General features: G+C 39.3%; 1 protein-coding gene across 2 annotated transcripts in view; it reads left to right on the top strand.

Annotated features, from left to right (window-relative positions):
* si:ch211-186j3.6 (neural-cadherin) overlaps nucleotides 1-17,402 on the top strand; it is a 264,672-nt gene that overhangs the window by 192,567 nt on the left and 54,703 nt on the right. For both annotated transcript variants that reach the window (XM_051899157.1, XM_051899156.1), the window contains 3 exons: nucleotides 1,900-1,993; nucleotides 3,096-3,280; nucleotides 10,949-11,175. In XM_051899157.1, coding sequence (XP_051755117.1) covers nucleotides 1,900-1,993; nucleotides 3,096-3,280; nucleotides 10,949-11,175 — 506 coding nt within the window. The remainder of the gene's footprint in view (nucleotides 1-1,899; nucleotides 1,994-3,095; nucleotides 3,281-10,948; nucleotides 11,176-17,402) is intronic.

The following is a 17,402-nucleotide window of genomic DNA, read 5'->3' as shown; positions in this document are numbered from 1 at the left end:
ATTTTATACACTACTGTTCAAAGGTTTGGGGTATGTAAGATTTTTAAAATGTTTTTTAAAAGAAGTCTCTTAAGCTCACCAAGGCTGGATATTTGATTAGAATACAGTATAAAAAAAATAAAATAAAAAAACAAAAACAATATTGTTAAATATTATTACAATATCTGTTTTCCATTTTAATATATATTAAAATTTGATCTATTCCTGTGATGCAAATCTGAATATTTCAGCAGTCATTACTCCAGTCTTCTGTGTCACACGATCCTTCAGAAATCATTCTATTATGCTGATTTGGGCTCAAAAAACATTATTATTATTGTCAATGTTGAAAACAGTTGTGCTGCTTACCTGTAGAAACTGTGATACATTTCTTTCAGGAGTCTTTGATGATTAGAATGTTGGCTAATCTTGAAATTCTTCAAGATTGAGAATTGATGTAGATCAGTGTTTGCAAGCTATCTGCTAAGTGTGTGAACCTCAATTATCTTGTGCACACACAAGAAAAGAGAGCAGCAAAATGTTTAACCTCAAAGTCAATTTCCTGAAAACGATCACTTCCAGTAGACTGTTTGACTACCAACTGTGCGAGAAGGTTAAAAGCTTGTATAACAAGTGTTGTTATTTAGACACAGTACATCTCTGGAGTCAAAGTTGTTTTCAAAAGAATCATCTTTTAACCTGCACTTCAAATAAATGTGTAGAAACTATTTTCACTCAGTAAATTACACAAACAATTACAAAAAACAAATAATTAAACAGAATTGGTTTTTTTTGTTGTTTTTTTTTGTAAAACATATTCAATCTTTGCTTTATTTACTTTGAAAAATATTTTTACAGTGTGTTACTTAATAAAATAATTCAATCCAGCTCAGTTACTTTTAAAAGTATGGTATATGTAAGGAATAATTGATGACAAGCAGTTAAATTATTGAAAAATAATGCACACCTGAGGTGGTAATGCAGCCATGATGTGATTGTGAAGTGTGCATTATTTTTCAATAACTGAACGGATCGTTCTCAGTCTTTACATATACTAATTATTCTGTAATAGCATGGTGACCACACCTCAGGACATTGTTTATTTTTTGTATTTCAAGACATTTGGTCTTTGTCCTTAAAACACTCTTGTGTGTAGAACTAATTTCTTACGCATCACATCCCAAGCCTCCGTTGATAATTCCAAAATGTTATTTTAGAGCTAGTAATAGAGGCTTGAGCCAATGATATGCTATGAGAAAAAAAAAAAAAAAGAGAGAGAGAGAGAGAAAGATTAAGCGTGTGAGTCTGTGCCTCTCTTAACAGTGGTTGGCAGCTACGTCTTTTCTAATTTTCTGCTAAAGTTTAACTGCTTCAAAAAGCAGCGATTGAGAAATGTCATAGCTTTTCAGTTGCAAACTTTGCAGCACTGACAACAAGTTTCTGTGTGTGTGCATGTTTCCATCTGTGTGCATGTGTGTGTCTGTACGCTATCTGTGTGCATGCAGAGAGAGAAATTGTACTTTCTATAGATAATAAAAGGTACTTCAGTGGGAAAAGCATGGAGATTTTTTGTCATTTTTATCCTGTCGTTTGTCATACTTATATGCTTGGTCAGTGTCTTTTTGAGTTTTGGTTAATTTGTTATTTCTAGGTTGTAAGGACCTTTTTGAAATAACTGAAATAAATTGGCAAAGTGACATGGAACTGTAATGCGGTCAACAGACCTGGGCTTTTGGAAAATAAATGAACCTTAGAATAATTGTCAATGCAGTCAGAATCAAGTGCTCAACAGCCCCCGTGTTTGTGTGCGTGTGTCTGTGCGTGTGTGTGAGTGTGTGTGCGTGTGTGTGTGTGTGTGTGTGTGTGTGTGTGTGTATTTGCACATGCAATGTTTTGATACACTGCCTTTTTTAATGACAGGGAGAATGCCAACCAGTGTGCTGGGGAAAGTTTACTCACCAGATCCAGATGATTGGGATAACAAGACATATGCCTTCGAGGGACATGTTCCGAGGTGAGACCTTTTTCCCCCACTTTTCTTCTCTGCTCCACTTTCTCCTTTTCTTTTCTGTCCACATTATTACATCATCCCTTCCACCTTGTTAACATGTTTATACACATCTCCCAGCACCTTCCTTTCACATATTTTTCCTGCACTCTTTGTGTTATTTAAAGGGGTCAAGGGATCTATGAGCACCATGTCTAACCCTTCTTTCTCACATCCCAGCATCTCTCTTCCTCTCATGCTCTTCTCTATTGATGTTGTGTGCTATACTGGAGAGGCGTATACAATGATAAGATGATCCTGACAGGGCCAGCCTTGAGATGTTATGAGCACACAGGAGCCTGAACCCTCGCTCTCTTAGAATCTTCAGTATATACAACATAATGTGAGAACACACGTGTCTTTGAGAAAGAGAGAAAAAGGAGAGAATACAGATCAAAACTCCATTAGGAAAGATGTGAACAAAAATGAATGATTTAATTGAAGCTTAATGTGTTAGTCTTAACTTGTAACTGAAATTTTTGTGCTTCCATGCTCCCTATAGATTTTCTTTGCATATGTACATTTAGCAAGTTAAAGTGTAAGTATTTGTTTATGTGAAGTTGGGGTCCGAAGTGGACTTATAAATTGTGCTGTTCAATTATACAAAGTCGTTGAGTTCAGATTGGTTTATTTTGAGGACAGTGAAATCTATATTTCAGTGTAATTCATCTGCCAGTCACAATTTGTTGCAATATGCTAAAAGAAGAAAAACCTTATAAACCAAGGATTCACACTCTGTTTTTCAATCTTTGGTTTTTCCATTCCATATCCCAGAATTATCTCTCAGCTTTTACTTTACCCATTTATTGAAATGCATTCATTCTAGCCACAGTTCAAATGACAATGAATTGTGTTTGTTGGTCTGTTCATTTTATACATTGGCTTTTTTTTTATTGTTTTTATATTGACTGTTTGGTTTTTACAAGGTCTTCTATGAAAATATATTAGAGTTATATATTTTGTATAAAAAAAGAGCAGTAACAAATATATATTACAGATAAAATAAAAGATAAAGGTATCCGATCAGACAATCAATATTTGAATCCTGTTATTTTTTTCCTACCTGCAGTTATTTCATCCTGAACAAGCGGACAGGGTTTCTGATCATAAAGGAGAACGCCCCTCCTGGGAGTTATGACTTTCAGGTGCGAGTGTCAGATGGGGTGTGGCCAGATGCTGTCTCTAGCGTGAAGGTGAATGTGAGAGAGCTACGGGACGATGCCATCTACAACTCGGCCTCTCTGAGATTAGCAGGTACAGGTGATATTCAGCTATAGTGACATCATTGTCATAGTGCTTCTTGACTTTGAAAAGAGATTTCAGCTGATCATTAATCAGTGCTTGAAATACATGTAGGGCTCCATTTTAACGATCTAAGCGCATGGCGCAGGTGCACTTAGGGCATGTCCGAATCCACTTTTGCTAGTTTAATGACAGAAAAAATGGTCAGCACGCCAGGCGCATGGTCCAAAAGGGTTGTACCAAAGCCACTGGAAGGCAAGCCTGCAACCTTTAGCCAAAAAAGCGTAACGGCTAATACTAACGCTCCGCCTTTGGCGGTACACAGGGAATGAGACCAGAGGCTGTTTTTTGAATGGATGTCAATGGATGAGAGGCTTCACTATGCTGATTAAACAGCTTTTGTGGGGAAATAGCTAATCATTTAATTAATCGACAGCCTGTTTGCTAATCTTCAGCATGTTTTACACTAAACAATACTTTCGTTGGGAACTGTATGTAGATTTTAGCTTGATAAAAATGTATTGTTTTAAGAGAAGGCAGACTAGGGAATGTTGCGACTGATGTCACTGCCATTACACGATAGGCTGAGAGGTGCTGCACGTGATTAAGTGAGCCGTTACGCTTTCTCCAATGGTAAGAGATACAGACTCTCTCATCTCCCTATAATATACAATCTCTGGTTGTACCTAGTCTCTTAATGAGTAATGGGTGTGTTTTGGGCATAACGTGCAATAAACCAATCAGAGTCTCATCTCCCATTCCCTTTAAAAGCCAGGTGCGTTTGCACCATGGCGGATTGCTATTTACATGGCGGAATATAGACACCCTCAACCGGACGAGTCAGTTTAAATACATGTGTGTATTGCCACGATTCGTCAAATAATTAGCCAATTTCATTCGTCATTACTGCAAATAGGTAATTCTGATACATGCAATGACTATCCATTATGACATGTAGGCATTTTTATCTCTATGTACATTATTATAATCTTTTACATTGTTATCCTTTTATTTTTAATATTTGGTATGTTTGTCTGCTGCTGCTGCGTGTCCCTTTGTGTGCAACGAGCAGAGTGTATGTGCGTTGTGCACCCGCCTACAGGTGCATATTACTAACGCGCCCATTAAATAACAAAAAAAAATACTGCGCCATTGACTTTAGACAAGGTTTCAGTTGGTCAATGGCACAGTCGTTTTCAGTTGCCTCAAAATAGCAACACGCCAACAATGCGCCTGAACACACCTCGTTTTCAGACCAGCACGCCAGTGGGTGAACAGAGAGGCACGAGTGCATTTGCTATTTAAACAACGTGAGCTCTGGACGTGAAAATGATAACTGTCGGGCTGAAACTAACAAAAAACACTTGCATTGCATCTGGCGTTGCGTCAGGTGCATGATAGGGCCTGTAGTGTCGATTTCAGCCTTTGGTGACCACCTTTTCTTTTCTTTTTTAGTAAGATTAAAGTTTGCAAATCTCTATAGAATACATAGGATATATTTATTCATAGCATTACATATGGTGTCATAATACATGTATACTGAATTGTTATTTGTCTTCTTGCACTTATTTGCATATTGCATTGTGATTGGTCTTGTCTTTTCTGCATCTGTTGAACTATCTATAGCCGCCTTGATACTGTAAAGGCACAGAAGCTTTGTTACGCTTTGGTACTCATGCACAGTCAACAAAAAACAAGATGCAAGCTCAGTTTCATGACAACTGCACCTCTGATGCAGCCTGAACTAAAGCCTGAAGCCTAACTACTCTATTGTACCACTATTCTTTTGCATTTTAGACATGCAAATGGAGATGTATATAGTAATGCAGCTATAAAATACTACTTCCAATTTAGTTCATTTTAAAGGCTCTTAAACTAATTTGACTCATAATGAATGGCACTCTGTATACAGCACTGTCGAGACATAAGCCGAGTCTGTATCCAATGCTTATTTCAATCAAAGACATTAAAATAGTTTGATGGTCTGGGTCTGGAATCTGGATCTGTGTTGATTGTGTGCCATGTTGTGGCAGTAAAACTCTTGGGCATATTGACTTTGGCGACATTACGACAGCCAGCGTTTTAATGAAAACAAGACTGAGCTGAAATGAAATGGACTATAGCTGAGGATTTTGTAGTTTTAAGACTATTAAAGTGGGGAAAAGGCCTTATGGGAGACAGAGAGACAGAATATAAAATATAAGCCAATAGCAAAGTCATAAGCCTATAAAGAGATTTTTCTTTGATTTCAGCAGTTCAACTGAATTTATTGCAGGCATGGAACAACAGCAAGCCGTTTACTGCTCATTGTAACTTCACAAATACCTTCACAAATGTCTTGTAACCACAGCGTGTATGCAAATGCCTCCCTTATCTATAATCTCTGACAATCCCTAATTGAACCAAGATTATATGTGGCATTAAAAAACAATCTGAGTTTGTTTTTATTGCATTTTCATAGTTTTATCACTTAATCTGCTGTAGACTGTGCAATTAGATATTTGTCCCACATTTCTGTTTAGTCTTTAAACTAAATAAAAGTTACAATTTGCTATTAACCCTCCAGGGTATAGTTTTCCCAAGAAGTTTGAAATAAAAGGGTAGTCTTTAAAGAAACTAATAATTGCTAGATCAACTGTATATAACATAGTTTTATAGTGAATATGAATGTTGTCATACCCTTTTGGCAGCTTTTACAGTAATGATAAAAAGCAAAATAGCAGTGCTACATCACGTTGGTGATGCAGTGCCTCATTGGACTTTCAGTTGTATTACTGCAATTATTGATTTATCTGGAAATGTTTTTAGTAAAATAATTGTGATTATGTATAAATAGTGCCCTTATGATGTTTAATGTGTTCAGAAAAATAAGCTAGACTTGTAAGGGCAGTATTAAAGTAAAAATTATTATGAAGATGTTTATTTCCCTGGAGCACTGTCTCAACATGCATTGAATTCTGGGCTAACTGAAAGTTCGACTTTCGTACTATTTACTGCCTCCTTGACATTTGAAATCCCATTTCAGGAGCAAATGTTGAAGGCAATAGAGAGTCGTAAGGCCTGTTTAATGCTGCTTCTTTGAGATTATAGCTTGGTCTGTGAATCTTGGGAAGTGTACCGATTGTAAAGTGGAATATGAGGGAAAGTATGTGGAGAAATTATTTAGACACTCGTGCTAACTCATGGAGATAACCAAGTACGTCCACACAAACTCACACAAGCTTATTCCCATAACATCTGCTTTGCCTGTACACAAACAGGGTGCACACACACACACACACACACACACACACACACACAAACTCCCACATTCTGCAGGACACGCAACATTAAAAGCTTTTTGAGTTTGAACTTTTGAGGCTTCTGACTGCTTAGCCAGTTTGGACTTATCTTTAAGAAATGTAAAATGTCTCATGTTTTGATCCTCTAACCCTGAGATTTCCACCCCTACGGGACTTTGTGGTATCAATAAAAAAGAGAAATTGGGAAAATATTGGCATTCTTTCAGTGGGATTAGCTCACCTATTCATAAAGACATATTGAAAACCACAATTTCCCCCAAGCCACAGCTAAACCTCTGATTTAAGCGGAGATGTGTGTGTGTGTAAAAAAAAAAATTTATATATATGTATGTTGAAGTGAACCCATGTGCAGTTGATTAACGTGATACAAAATAGACAGAGCTATAACATGAACATGAGCACATGAACGTGACGACTAAACTTGAACATAACTTGACATAAAACTCACAAAACAGCAGTTACAGGGAACAAAGCTAGACAAGAGACAATGGTAACATGCACAAGGACAAATGACTAAACAAGGAACAACTGTGAACAATAAAACAATGAGACAATGACAAAGAGAGCAGATTATTACATGACAAGACAAACCAATGAGAACAAGACACATGAGGTGTGTTCGACATTGCTGCAGCTGGATGTAACCGATCGGAAGCTTCGGAGTTCCGCTTCCAGTCGCTTGGAGACGTGAAGTCGGACACTTTCTGCTTCCCATAGTGACGCTCACGCTGTGTTTGCACTTTATCATGGCTGAAGTGAAATAAATGCAATATTTGTCAAATACACAGATGTTTCAGAGACATTTTAATTCTGTACTTCGTGCACTGCTTAATACAGCATCTGTTTGTACAAGAATAAAGTTCAACATAAGGCTATATTATTTAAATACCAATGTAGTGGGGTCTACTTTTTTTTTATCAGTTTTATTTTGATAAACATGACACAATATAACATTGCGACTACATGGATAGAGTTTTAATTGTTATAAAAATACAGATTTTGAGCATTAGTGGAAATGATTGTTCGACCATGCGGCGCTGCAAAAATCGGATCATGTGACAGTGAAGACTGGAGTAACGATGCTGAAAATTCAGCGTTGTATTGCACAAATAAATTAAATTTTAAAATGTATTCAAATAGAAAAGTTATTTTTAATTGTAATAATATTTCTCAAATAATACTGTCAAATAGATAGATAGATAGATAGATACAGTATCTCACAGAAGTGAGTACACCCCTCACATTTTTGTAAATATTTTATTATATCTTTTCATGTGTCAACACTGAAGAAATGACACTTTGCTACAATGTAAAGTAGTGAGTGTACAGCTTGTATAACAGTGTAAATTTGAATTATAAATAACTCAACACACAGCCATTAATATCTAAACTGCTGGCCACAAAAGTGAGTACACCCCTAAGTAAAAATGTCCAAATTGGGCCCAGTTAGCCATTTTCTCTCCCCGGTGTCATGTGACTCGTTAGTGTTACAAGGTGTCAGGTGTGAATGGGGAGCAGGTGTGTTAAATTTAGTGTTATCGCTCTCACTCTTATACTGGTCACTGGAAGTTCAACATGGCACCTCATGGCAAAGAACTCTCTGAGGATCTGAAAAAAAGAATTGTTGCTCGACATAAAGATGGCGTAGGCTATAAGAAGATTGCCAAGACCCTGAAACTGAGCTGCAGCACGGTGGCCAAGACCATAAAGCGGTTTAACAGGACAGGTTCCACTCAGAACAGGCCTTGCCATGGTCGACCAAAGAAGTTGAGTGCACATGCTCAGCGTCATATCCAGAGGTTGTGTTTGGGAAATAGACGTATAAGTGCTGCCAGCATTGCTGCAGAGGTTGAAGGGGTGGGGGGTCAGCCTGTCAGTGCTCAGACCATACGCCGCACACTGCATTAAATTGGTCCGCATGGCTGTCGTCCCAGAAGGAAGCCTCTTTTAAAGATGATGCACAAGAAAGCCCGCAAACAGTTTGCTGAAGACAAGCAGACTAAGGACATGGATTACTGGAACCATGTCCTATGGTCTGATGAGACCAAGATAAACTTATTTGGTTCAGATGGTGTCAAGCGTGTGTGGCGGCAACCAGGTGAGGAGTACAAAGTGTGTCTTGCCTACAGTCAAGCATGGTGGTGGGAGTGTCATGGTCTGGGGCTGCATGAGTGCTGCCGGCACGGGGGAGCTACAGTTCATTGAGGAAACCATGAATGCCAACATGTACTATGACATACTGAAGCAGAGCATGATCCCCTCCCTTCAGAAACTGGGCTGCAGGGCAGTATTCCAACATGATAACGACCCCAAAAACACCTCCAAGACGACCACTGCCTTGTTAAAGAAGCTGAGGGTACCTAAATCCTATTGAGCATCTGTGGGGCATCCTCAAACGGAAGGTGGAGGAGCGCAAGGCCTCTAACATCCACCAGCTCCGTGATGTCGTCATGGAGGAGTGGAAGAGGACTCCAGTGGCAACCTGTGAAGCTCTGGTGAACTCCATGCCCAAGAGGGTTAAGGCAGTGCTGGAAAATAATGGTGGCCACACAAAATATTGACATTTTCACTTAGGGGTGTACTCACTTTTGTGGCCAGTGGTTTAGACATTAATGGCTGTGTGTTGAGTTATTTTGAGGGGACAGCAAATTTACACTGTTATACAAGCTGTACACTCACTACTTCACTTGTAGCAAAGTGTCATTTCTTCAGTGTTGTCACATGAAAAGATATAGTAAAATATTTACAAAAATGTGAGGGGTGTACTCATGTCTGTGAGATACTGTAGATAGATAGATAGATAAATGAATATGAGTTGTCCAAATTTTGATGTTTGTTTAATGGTTATTGCTAGAAAATTACAGAATTTTCTCATAAAAATAAACCGCTTATAAAAAAATTGTTTTACTTCCTGTGGTTGATGATCGGCATTTTCTATAGGATTAGCATCTCCATTAATTGACCAAAAACAGTGAGCGAGTTTTTTATCTTGTACCCTGTTTGTGAAGAACATTATATATATTTTCATATATCCCTGCTGTCCCCTGTATATTTTTGAGTTTAGGAGTGTGTGTGTGTGCGTGTGTGTGTAACATCTAGAAAAGGTGGTAAGCACATCCATTGCCTAATGCCCGTGGGAAGGGGAGCAGTTTTGATCTAGGCTTGGATCAAAGCCAGGTGTGAGGTTGTTCCCAGCTGTCATGATGAGTCTCCTCTTCACACACAGCTCCTGATGGGAGCAGACAGCCACCCTTCCTGCATCCCCCAAAGCTAATCACAGTTTCCTTCCTTGCCCCCACCTAAAGCTCCATGATTGACACTCTTCAAGCACTAATGATTATTTTCGAGGATGTTCAGGTCTATGCGCACAGTGAACTGAACGACTGCCGTCAGAGGGAGGATATAGGGCTGTAAGAAGAAAAGACACAAACATTACTTAAAAACACCACAATATATATTGAACTGACTGTAATTTCATCCTTCATTTTTATTTGCTGTCTCCTCTGAGGTTCATATAAGATCACACAACTGAACCTAACACACACATGTATTCTGAACTACTTTTTTGTTGCCCGTTTATACCCACAACATAACCTCCTATGTTTTTAATGGTTTCCTAAGGGTGAGGGGTCACAGAGTAAAGTCACTGACAGCGAGTCCAAATCCATCTTTCCATGTCACTGTTATGATTAAACCGGGGAAATCGCCCCCAATTTTCTCAAACATGCCCCTCTGCCTTTGTGAGTTGTGAAGTGTCAGTGAGAGTTATGACATGCCTGCCACTCTCCAGCACTGGCCCCAAGGGACGCTGACTCAGCCTCGGGACTGACTGAGCTCAGGATCTCTCTCAGTTAGTGTAACACCTCCCCTGAGGCCACCGTTCAACCACCCTCACAGTCCCAAACTTTAGGCTAAGCATCCCAATTAGAATAGTCCTTTGGGTGTTAGAAAGAAAGCACACCTCCAGCACAGGAAAATCGATGGTCATATGGTTGCTGAAGTGTCACAATTTGCCTACAACACTCAGAGGACATGGCCCGCTTCATCATAACGTGCCTAGAACCGTGACCGTAAAGCACAGGCACCCGTTACCATGGTGACAAAGACTTGCCCCAGACTTTTTGACATGGCATGTCAGCTGGAGTTTGTGCGAACAGCTACTGACAGGCACTAACCTCACTTAATGACGAGGAGATGTGTTGACGAGGGAAAAACGTGACCATGCATTTTTCATGAGCTCTGCATCTCAGTTCTGCGCTGTATTAAAATGGTGCTGTTTTTTTTCCCCCATGCTCTGGAGTTCTTGTAGTTTAGTTCAAATTTATACGGTTCTGTTGTCCTTATGTTTTGTGCATTTGTATGTTTGTGTCTCTGACAGACATCTCCGCCTCAGAGTTCATGGAACGTCGTGGCAATCTGAAGAGCAGGTACGAGCTGCTAGGCGACTTCCTGTCAGACATGCTGTCGGTGGGGGCAGACAACGTCAACATTTTCAGTCTGGTGGAGGTGCGGGACAGGACTCTGGATGTGAGGTTCTCTGTTCACAGCGTGCCGTTCCTCAGGGCTGAGCGAGTACATGGATATCTTGCAGCTCATAAACAAAAAGTAAGGCTTGTCGGAAGCACTTTGATATGGATATAGCCACATTTGACTTTGTAATTAACTTAGGAATCACTCTAAATGCATGCACACTTCAATGTAGAATAACTGAAAGCTTTAACACAAATTACTTTTGCTTTTACTTATTCATAACAAAATTAAACTTGATGTATTAACCCGTCCATCTTTGTACCTTTTCAATCGAGCCTAAAGAGTCACCTCTGACTCTCTCTGGCTCTCTTTTCACTTATACATTTCCTTCTTAGAAAAGACACAGCTAAAAGTAAAGGAGCTATGATGTGGATTGAAAACATTCAACAGATCTAAATGCATCAGTCTCCTACGCAAAATCAATGATCAGAACTAATTACATGGTGTAAAGAGGCTTGGGAATGGCTTGGAAATAGTGAGCTGAGATGGTGAAAGTAGTACTGATGGAGGCTAGAGGTTATTAATGATTGGAATTCTAATCCTCTGGAAAAACTACTCAAAACTTTCCCTTATTCTCTTTCTCATTTGCTTCCCTCCCATTTGACTCATTCCATTATTCAGAGCTAGAAGTAGTGGGAAAGGAAAGTGAAAATTTAGGGAGTTAATTATAGATGAACTCACTGATATGGAAAGTAAGTTACGGGTCTCCACCCATAGTAATTGGAGAGATTCCAAGACAAGGAATAGAGAAATGAAAATTGCCGCGGTAAAGGTACGTGCATTGTCAGGGTTTCCAGAGAGATTAGAGAGAACAGCCAGTTCATGTTCACACACAGAACTATTGCCTCTGAATCTGATGTAATTGCGTTTTTCTATTTTTGGCTGGTATGGCAGCTGCATTTGCTGCATGTCGGATGTGTCGAGTAGGGCGTGTGATGTTGACTTACAAGAGGGCTGGAAGAAACGAGTGAAAACAGCAGGAGAGAGACAGAGAGGAGCCCTTCTCACGTCTGTAACTTTTAAATGATTCTTAATACACTGCCGTGATCTCCAGTACTCTTCTCTCTTCCCCTTGCTTTTCACCTCACTCCCCTGCTGCCACAACACACACTTTGAAGAGCTCAGGATTCCCCCGCGGCAATGCTAGGATGGGGGAAGCGGATTTTCGGAGCACACTGCTCATCTCCCAGGGGTGTGCCCTTCTATCTCGCCCCCTAACACCCCTTCTGCAATACACACAACTGAAGTGACACCCTGTGAAGTGTCAGACGCTTCACAAAAACACACACTGTTGCGTCAAGCTTGAAAACCAGAATCAAATCTCCCTGTGGTGATAGTGAGTCCTGATGAAAGACTAGGAGTCAATGATAAACAGGGAAAAAAAGCACGGGAGGAAGAAAAACTTTTCACGGAAGCTTGTTATTTGTTGTGAAATTGGAGGGCGAATCAGTTCAAATGCAAAGCTTGCATTTAGAGCTTTAGCGGACTAAACTAAAGCACATTTGCAGAAAAAAAAAAAATCGTTCTCATAAGATTTACCTCTCAGAATAAACATACACGGCACGTTCTAGAAATAGAGCACCTATAGTGAGCAGGTCAAAATGCAGAAGGAACCAGTGAAGATGAACAAAGAACAATTAGAGCCATTCTCTACATTTAATCGGATGCCATTGAATCTCTCGCTCTATTTGAGTTCACAATATAAAGGAGTGGAAATACAATTATTTTAAAGCTTTCAGCTGGATCTTCGCTGTCAGAGCCATTTCACACTGGCCTTTCTCAAAAACACATCTCATCACTTCAGCTTTTGCAGAAATCTTCGTAATTACATATCAAACACGAAGGCAGTGCGTTTTGCCTCTGCCCTTTTGTTTCGACTTTATTCAGGCAATTGTTGACTCGCGCACACCCACACTATTTCTTTTGTTTTGCTAATTTTTTTTTTCTCTCAGAATAATTTTGAAATTACTACTTGGTTTGCTGCAACTTTAAGTGCTATGTGGCACAGCACCTCCCATCGATCCCGTCTCCGTTCTTTTATGTGAATGCTGGCTCTTTCAGGTTTGCTTTGGCACAAGAAAACCTCTAGTTTTTCCTTTTGAAAGAAAAGCTCAGTCATGTGCGACGGTATCATGTGGATCGGTTCTACACCTCACCATGCCTTTTGCTCACTCACCAAAACACCCTTTGGCGGTTGTTGAACTCCTTCTTCGCAAATCAAATGTTTAAAAAGCGTACAGTGTTTTGAATAATACAACAGAAACATGAAAAGGCCACTGGTCCAATAGAAGGTTAGTGCCTGTGAGCAAGGAGCACAAAATAAGCTCCAGCCCTCCTACCGGTTTGTCCGTTTATGTGTGTATGCAGATCCTGCTTTGTATATCTCTTGGGTGTCCTCCTGTGCTATCATTGAGCCTCTGTGGAACAGTTTCCCTCAGGGAATTCTGGGTATTGTAGTTTCAGTCCCGATGGGCACCTCAGAGGGCCTCTGAGAAATGAGCTGACAGTACCAGTGAGCAGGAGATGGGGAAGAAATTCCACGCTCTCCTCCAGGAATATGGAGAGGGAGAAAAAAATAAACAGAGAGCGAGAAAGAGAAATGAGAGCATCCAGAAGAAGGATTAGATGAGGGAGTGGGTGTATCTTCTCTACTGTGTAGGCTCCTGTTACATGAGCCTAACTCGCTCATATAAACTAATGGTTTATTAGTTGTCTGTGAGTGCAAAATGAAATGCGAAACCTCAATGTTGCAGTGTTTAACGTCCGAGGTAATACATGCAAATCACCTCCTCAAGCAGGCGTGAACGTGGGAGTCAGACCTGAATGCTCTGTTGAGGATCCACATTGTGTGTGCATGTGTGTGTCTGTAAAGACCCAGAACCATGAGAAGAGAAGGAGAGAGAGTCAAGTGTGTGTGTGGGTGAATGTTTAACACCAGGCATCTCTACGCTCTGCAGCTTCAAATGCGTATGTGTGTGTTTGTGTGTGTCTTGAAAACAACTCCTGGATCTGATCCACAGGGACTCTGCAGTGCAGTTAAGTGCTTGATTAGTATCTGCAGTCAGTCAGGCACAAACTTGAGATGCACATGGACACTCGAACCATTAAAGGTCGGTTAAGGAAATTCAATGAGAAATCACACTGATTTTGATTATATGTTTAAAACTACACATTATTGGTTGTACTTTAAGTGGCCCAGAAACATGGAACAATTAAGAACAATAACAGGAAAAAGTGTCTCTTTAATATTTGAGGTGCAGGAGCTTATGTATCCTGCTTTTTCCTCTGCTTTCTCCTCTGATTTATAGGGATGTACGTTATCTTGTCACCATATTGGTTTTCAGCAATAAAGCAGCCCAGATTGGATGTTGGATATTGGATGTTCACTTAGTTACAGTAATTATTTAATTTTGTATATATCAGTTGATACCTAGCATTTGAAAATTGGGATTTTTATTTGTTTGTTTGTTTGTATTAATATTGGCCATTGATTGGCTGTCAACCATAAAATAACTAGTGCCTTATCACGATGGCCTTAATTTTAAAATCATTATTTTGTTAATATTTTGTAATTTTAAAGTTATTTTGTTAATAACTAACAAAAATAAAATGTGCATGTCCACATTACATATGAACGCTGTCACAGAGTGACCAGCTCTTTTTATGTTTGCGCTGCCCCCATCCCTTTGAATGCCACCCTAATCTGGGCACCCAATTGGAACAGGCATACGAGAGGAGTGGCACAGTACCAGACCTGGCAGGCAGAGTGTGATGAGATGCATCTGAAGTTAATGGTGCCATTAAATGCTGAATGAACCTCTCCTCAGTATACCCATCTCGCCCCATGTGCATACACAAAGTTTGTGCAAAAAGAAAAGGAGGGGCTATGAGTGCCAACTAGAGCAGTCAAGGTGATGATACACAGGGCAACTTTTTGAGCAATGTTGCCGTCAACGGGCAACCTGGTGAGACACAGGGCAACTAATTAGGGCAACGGACAGTTGGCCGCAACCAATTAGAAAGGAGCAAATCTATTGCCAACCCAATAAATACTTGATTATAAACACTTGTTAGGCACTTTATTTCAACTTTTGAAATATTTTCTTCATTTTTATTAAATATAAATGCCTTTCCAATCTGATTTGTGATAGGAAAAGCGAGAAGAGCGAGTTTGGCAAAAGGCGGATTCGAACTCAGATCGATCATGTCAAAAGCTACTTTCACATGCCATACTCCCTACAGCTTACGCCACTGCAGATGTTAAACAGAACATGTCTTTTTACTATTCCTAAAAACACTAATAGTTTAATTAATCATTAAATGAGGTAAATTCCCTGTTTTTGGTTGATACATGACAACTTAAAAGTGTAAAAAGATATAAGTTCACTCTACTTTTCTTCATTCCTCTGCCACTGAGAGGCCGCCATCTTGTTTGATTTTTTTTTTTCTGAAATCTCCAAGCTGGTCACGTGATCGGCTGCTAGCATTCTGATTGGAGGATCTCAAAAAATTGCCCATGACCTATCTAAAGTATCCAGATAGAAATTTGTTACTCATTCTCAATGGGAAAGTGCCCAAGCAACATTGCTCAAAAAGCTGCCCCATGTATCATCACCTTAACACTATCAGATTTTCACTATATGATTATCATGGACAAAAGAATTGACGATAATGATATTATCATAATATCTACTGTATAGAAATTTTGGGGAAAAGTATTAACAATGCTATTAGTATAATTTATCTTTAGGTGTTTATTTTGTGTTTTCTCCTTTTTGGCCAATGAATCACACTCAAAATAGGGAGGCAGAAAAAAACCAGCGGAGGCAGAAAAAAACCAGAGAAACCAGCTGTATAAAAGTTTGTAACCAGCTGTACAAAAGTATACAAAAATAACTTACTGTTGATCAGCTCTGCAGTCTAGGGTGTCTTGCATCCTGACGTTTCAAAAAACTCCCACACTAGTGAGCTAACTTTTTATTCAATTTTATGATGGGTGGCAACAAGCGTTAGGGATCATTTATGATATTATTTTATGTGTAGTATTAAAATATCAATATTTCATTTTTTGGTAACACTTTACAATAAGGTTCATTTGTTAAACATTAGTTAATGTATTAACTAATATGAACTAACCATGAGCAATACATTTGTTACTGTATTTGTTAATCTTCGTTAACGTTAGTTAATGAAAATACAGTTGTTCATTGTTTGTTCATGTTAGTTCACTGTGCATTAACTAATGTTAACAAGATTTTAATAATGTATTAGTAAATGTTGAAATTAACATTAACAAAGATTAATAAATGCTGTAGATTTGCAGTTCATTATTAGTTCAAGTTAACTAATGTAGTTAACTAATGTTAACTAATGAACCTTATTGTAAAGTGTTACCCATTTTTTAAATATCAGTTATCATCAATATCAGCATATTGCACCAACCTGCAGCAGAGAAAGAAAGAATACCTGCCTTTTCCTCAGAATGTCTGCAGGACACTCAGGTCAGCACTGCAACCTTCAGTTCTAACACATACCCCCCTTGTACATGTAATTTCTCCTTTTAAGATTTTATGTTAATCTTCATTTATAATAAACCCCTTTCTGCAGCCTAACACTGCTTCCACAGTTTCTGCCTCACCGCCCCTGTTGTGCGCATTGCTCCATATCTCTGTGCACCCTCAGAGTTTCCCCTCAGATCACACATAAACAACAAAATCAACATAAACAGCATCATCAATCACCCACAGCCCTCTGCCACAGCGGCTGTGTAGAAAATACCTCTCCATGAGCTACTATCCGAGTCAGAATAGTGTCCCGGCAAATAGGTCCCAGCTAATCTCGGAGTAGTTATCACCTTGAACATCTGTCTCTATCTTCTCTCTGTCTGTGTCTCTCGATACCTCTTGTTTCTTCACCCCTCTATTTCCCCTTAAATGTGTCTGGCCACATGGGTTTGTGGAGGACAAGTCAATCACTGTGTGACTGCTCAGTCCACCACAGAGCAAACTGCTCCACTTCAGATGTTGGATTTGAATAAATGGTGTGGAAGTTGAGAGGCATTCCTGTGGACATTGGAGTATCTGCATGACGTTTATGTGCTTGTGGAAAAGCACAGGCTCTCTGAACGCTTTTTACGCCTCTAAGGAAATTCAAAAGTTGCAATGAGAAGTACAGTTCACTTATCGTGTACATACATGTTTTTATATTGCAGTTATATTTAAAAATACCTGCATCTAATTACAGCTGTAATTATTTTTTTTAATACAATCTATAATTACACTGTTGACCCTCACCTTACATCT

Source organism: Ctenopharyngodon idella, chromosome 7 (genome assembly GCF_019924925.1).
Source record: "Ctenopharyngodon idella isolate HZGC_01 chromosome 7, HZGC01, whole genome shotgun sequence".
Lineage (NCBI taxonomy): Eukaryota > Metazoa > Chordata > Actinopteri > Cypriniformes > Xenocyprididae > Ctenopharyngodon > Ctenopharyngodon idella.
This window is presented reverse-complemented; position numbering and strand designations above follow the sequence as displayed.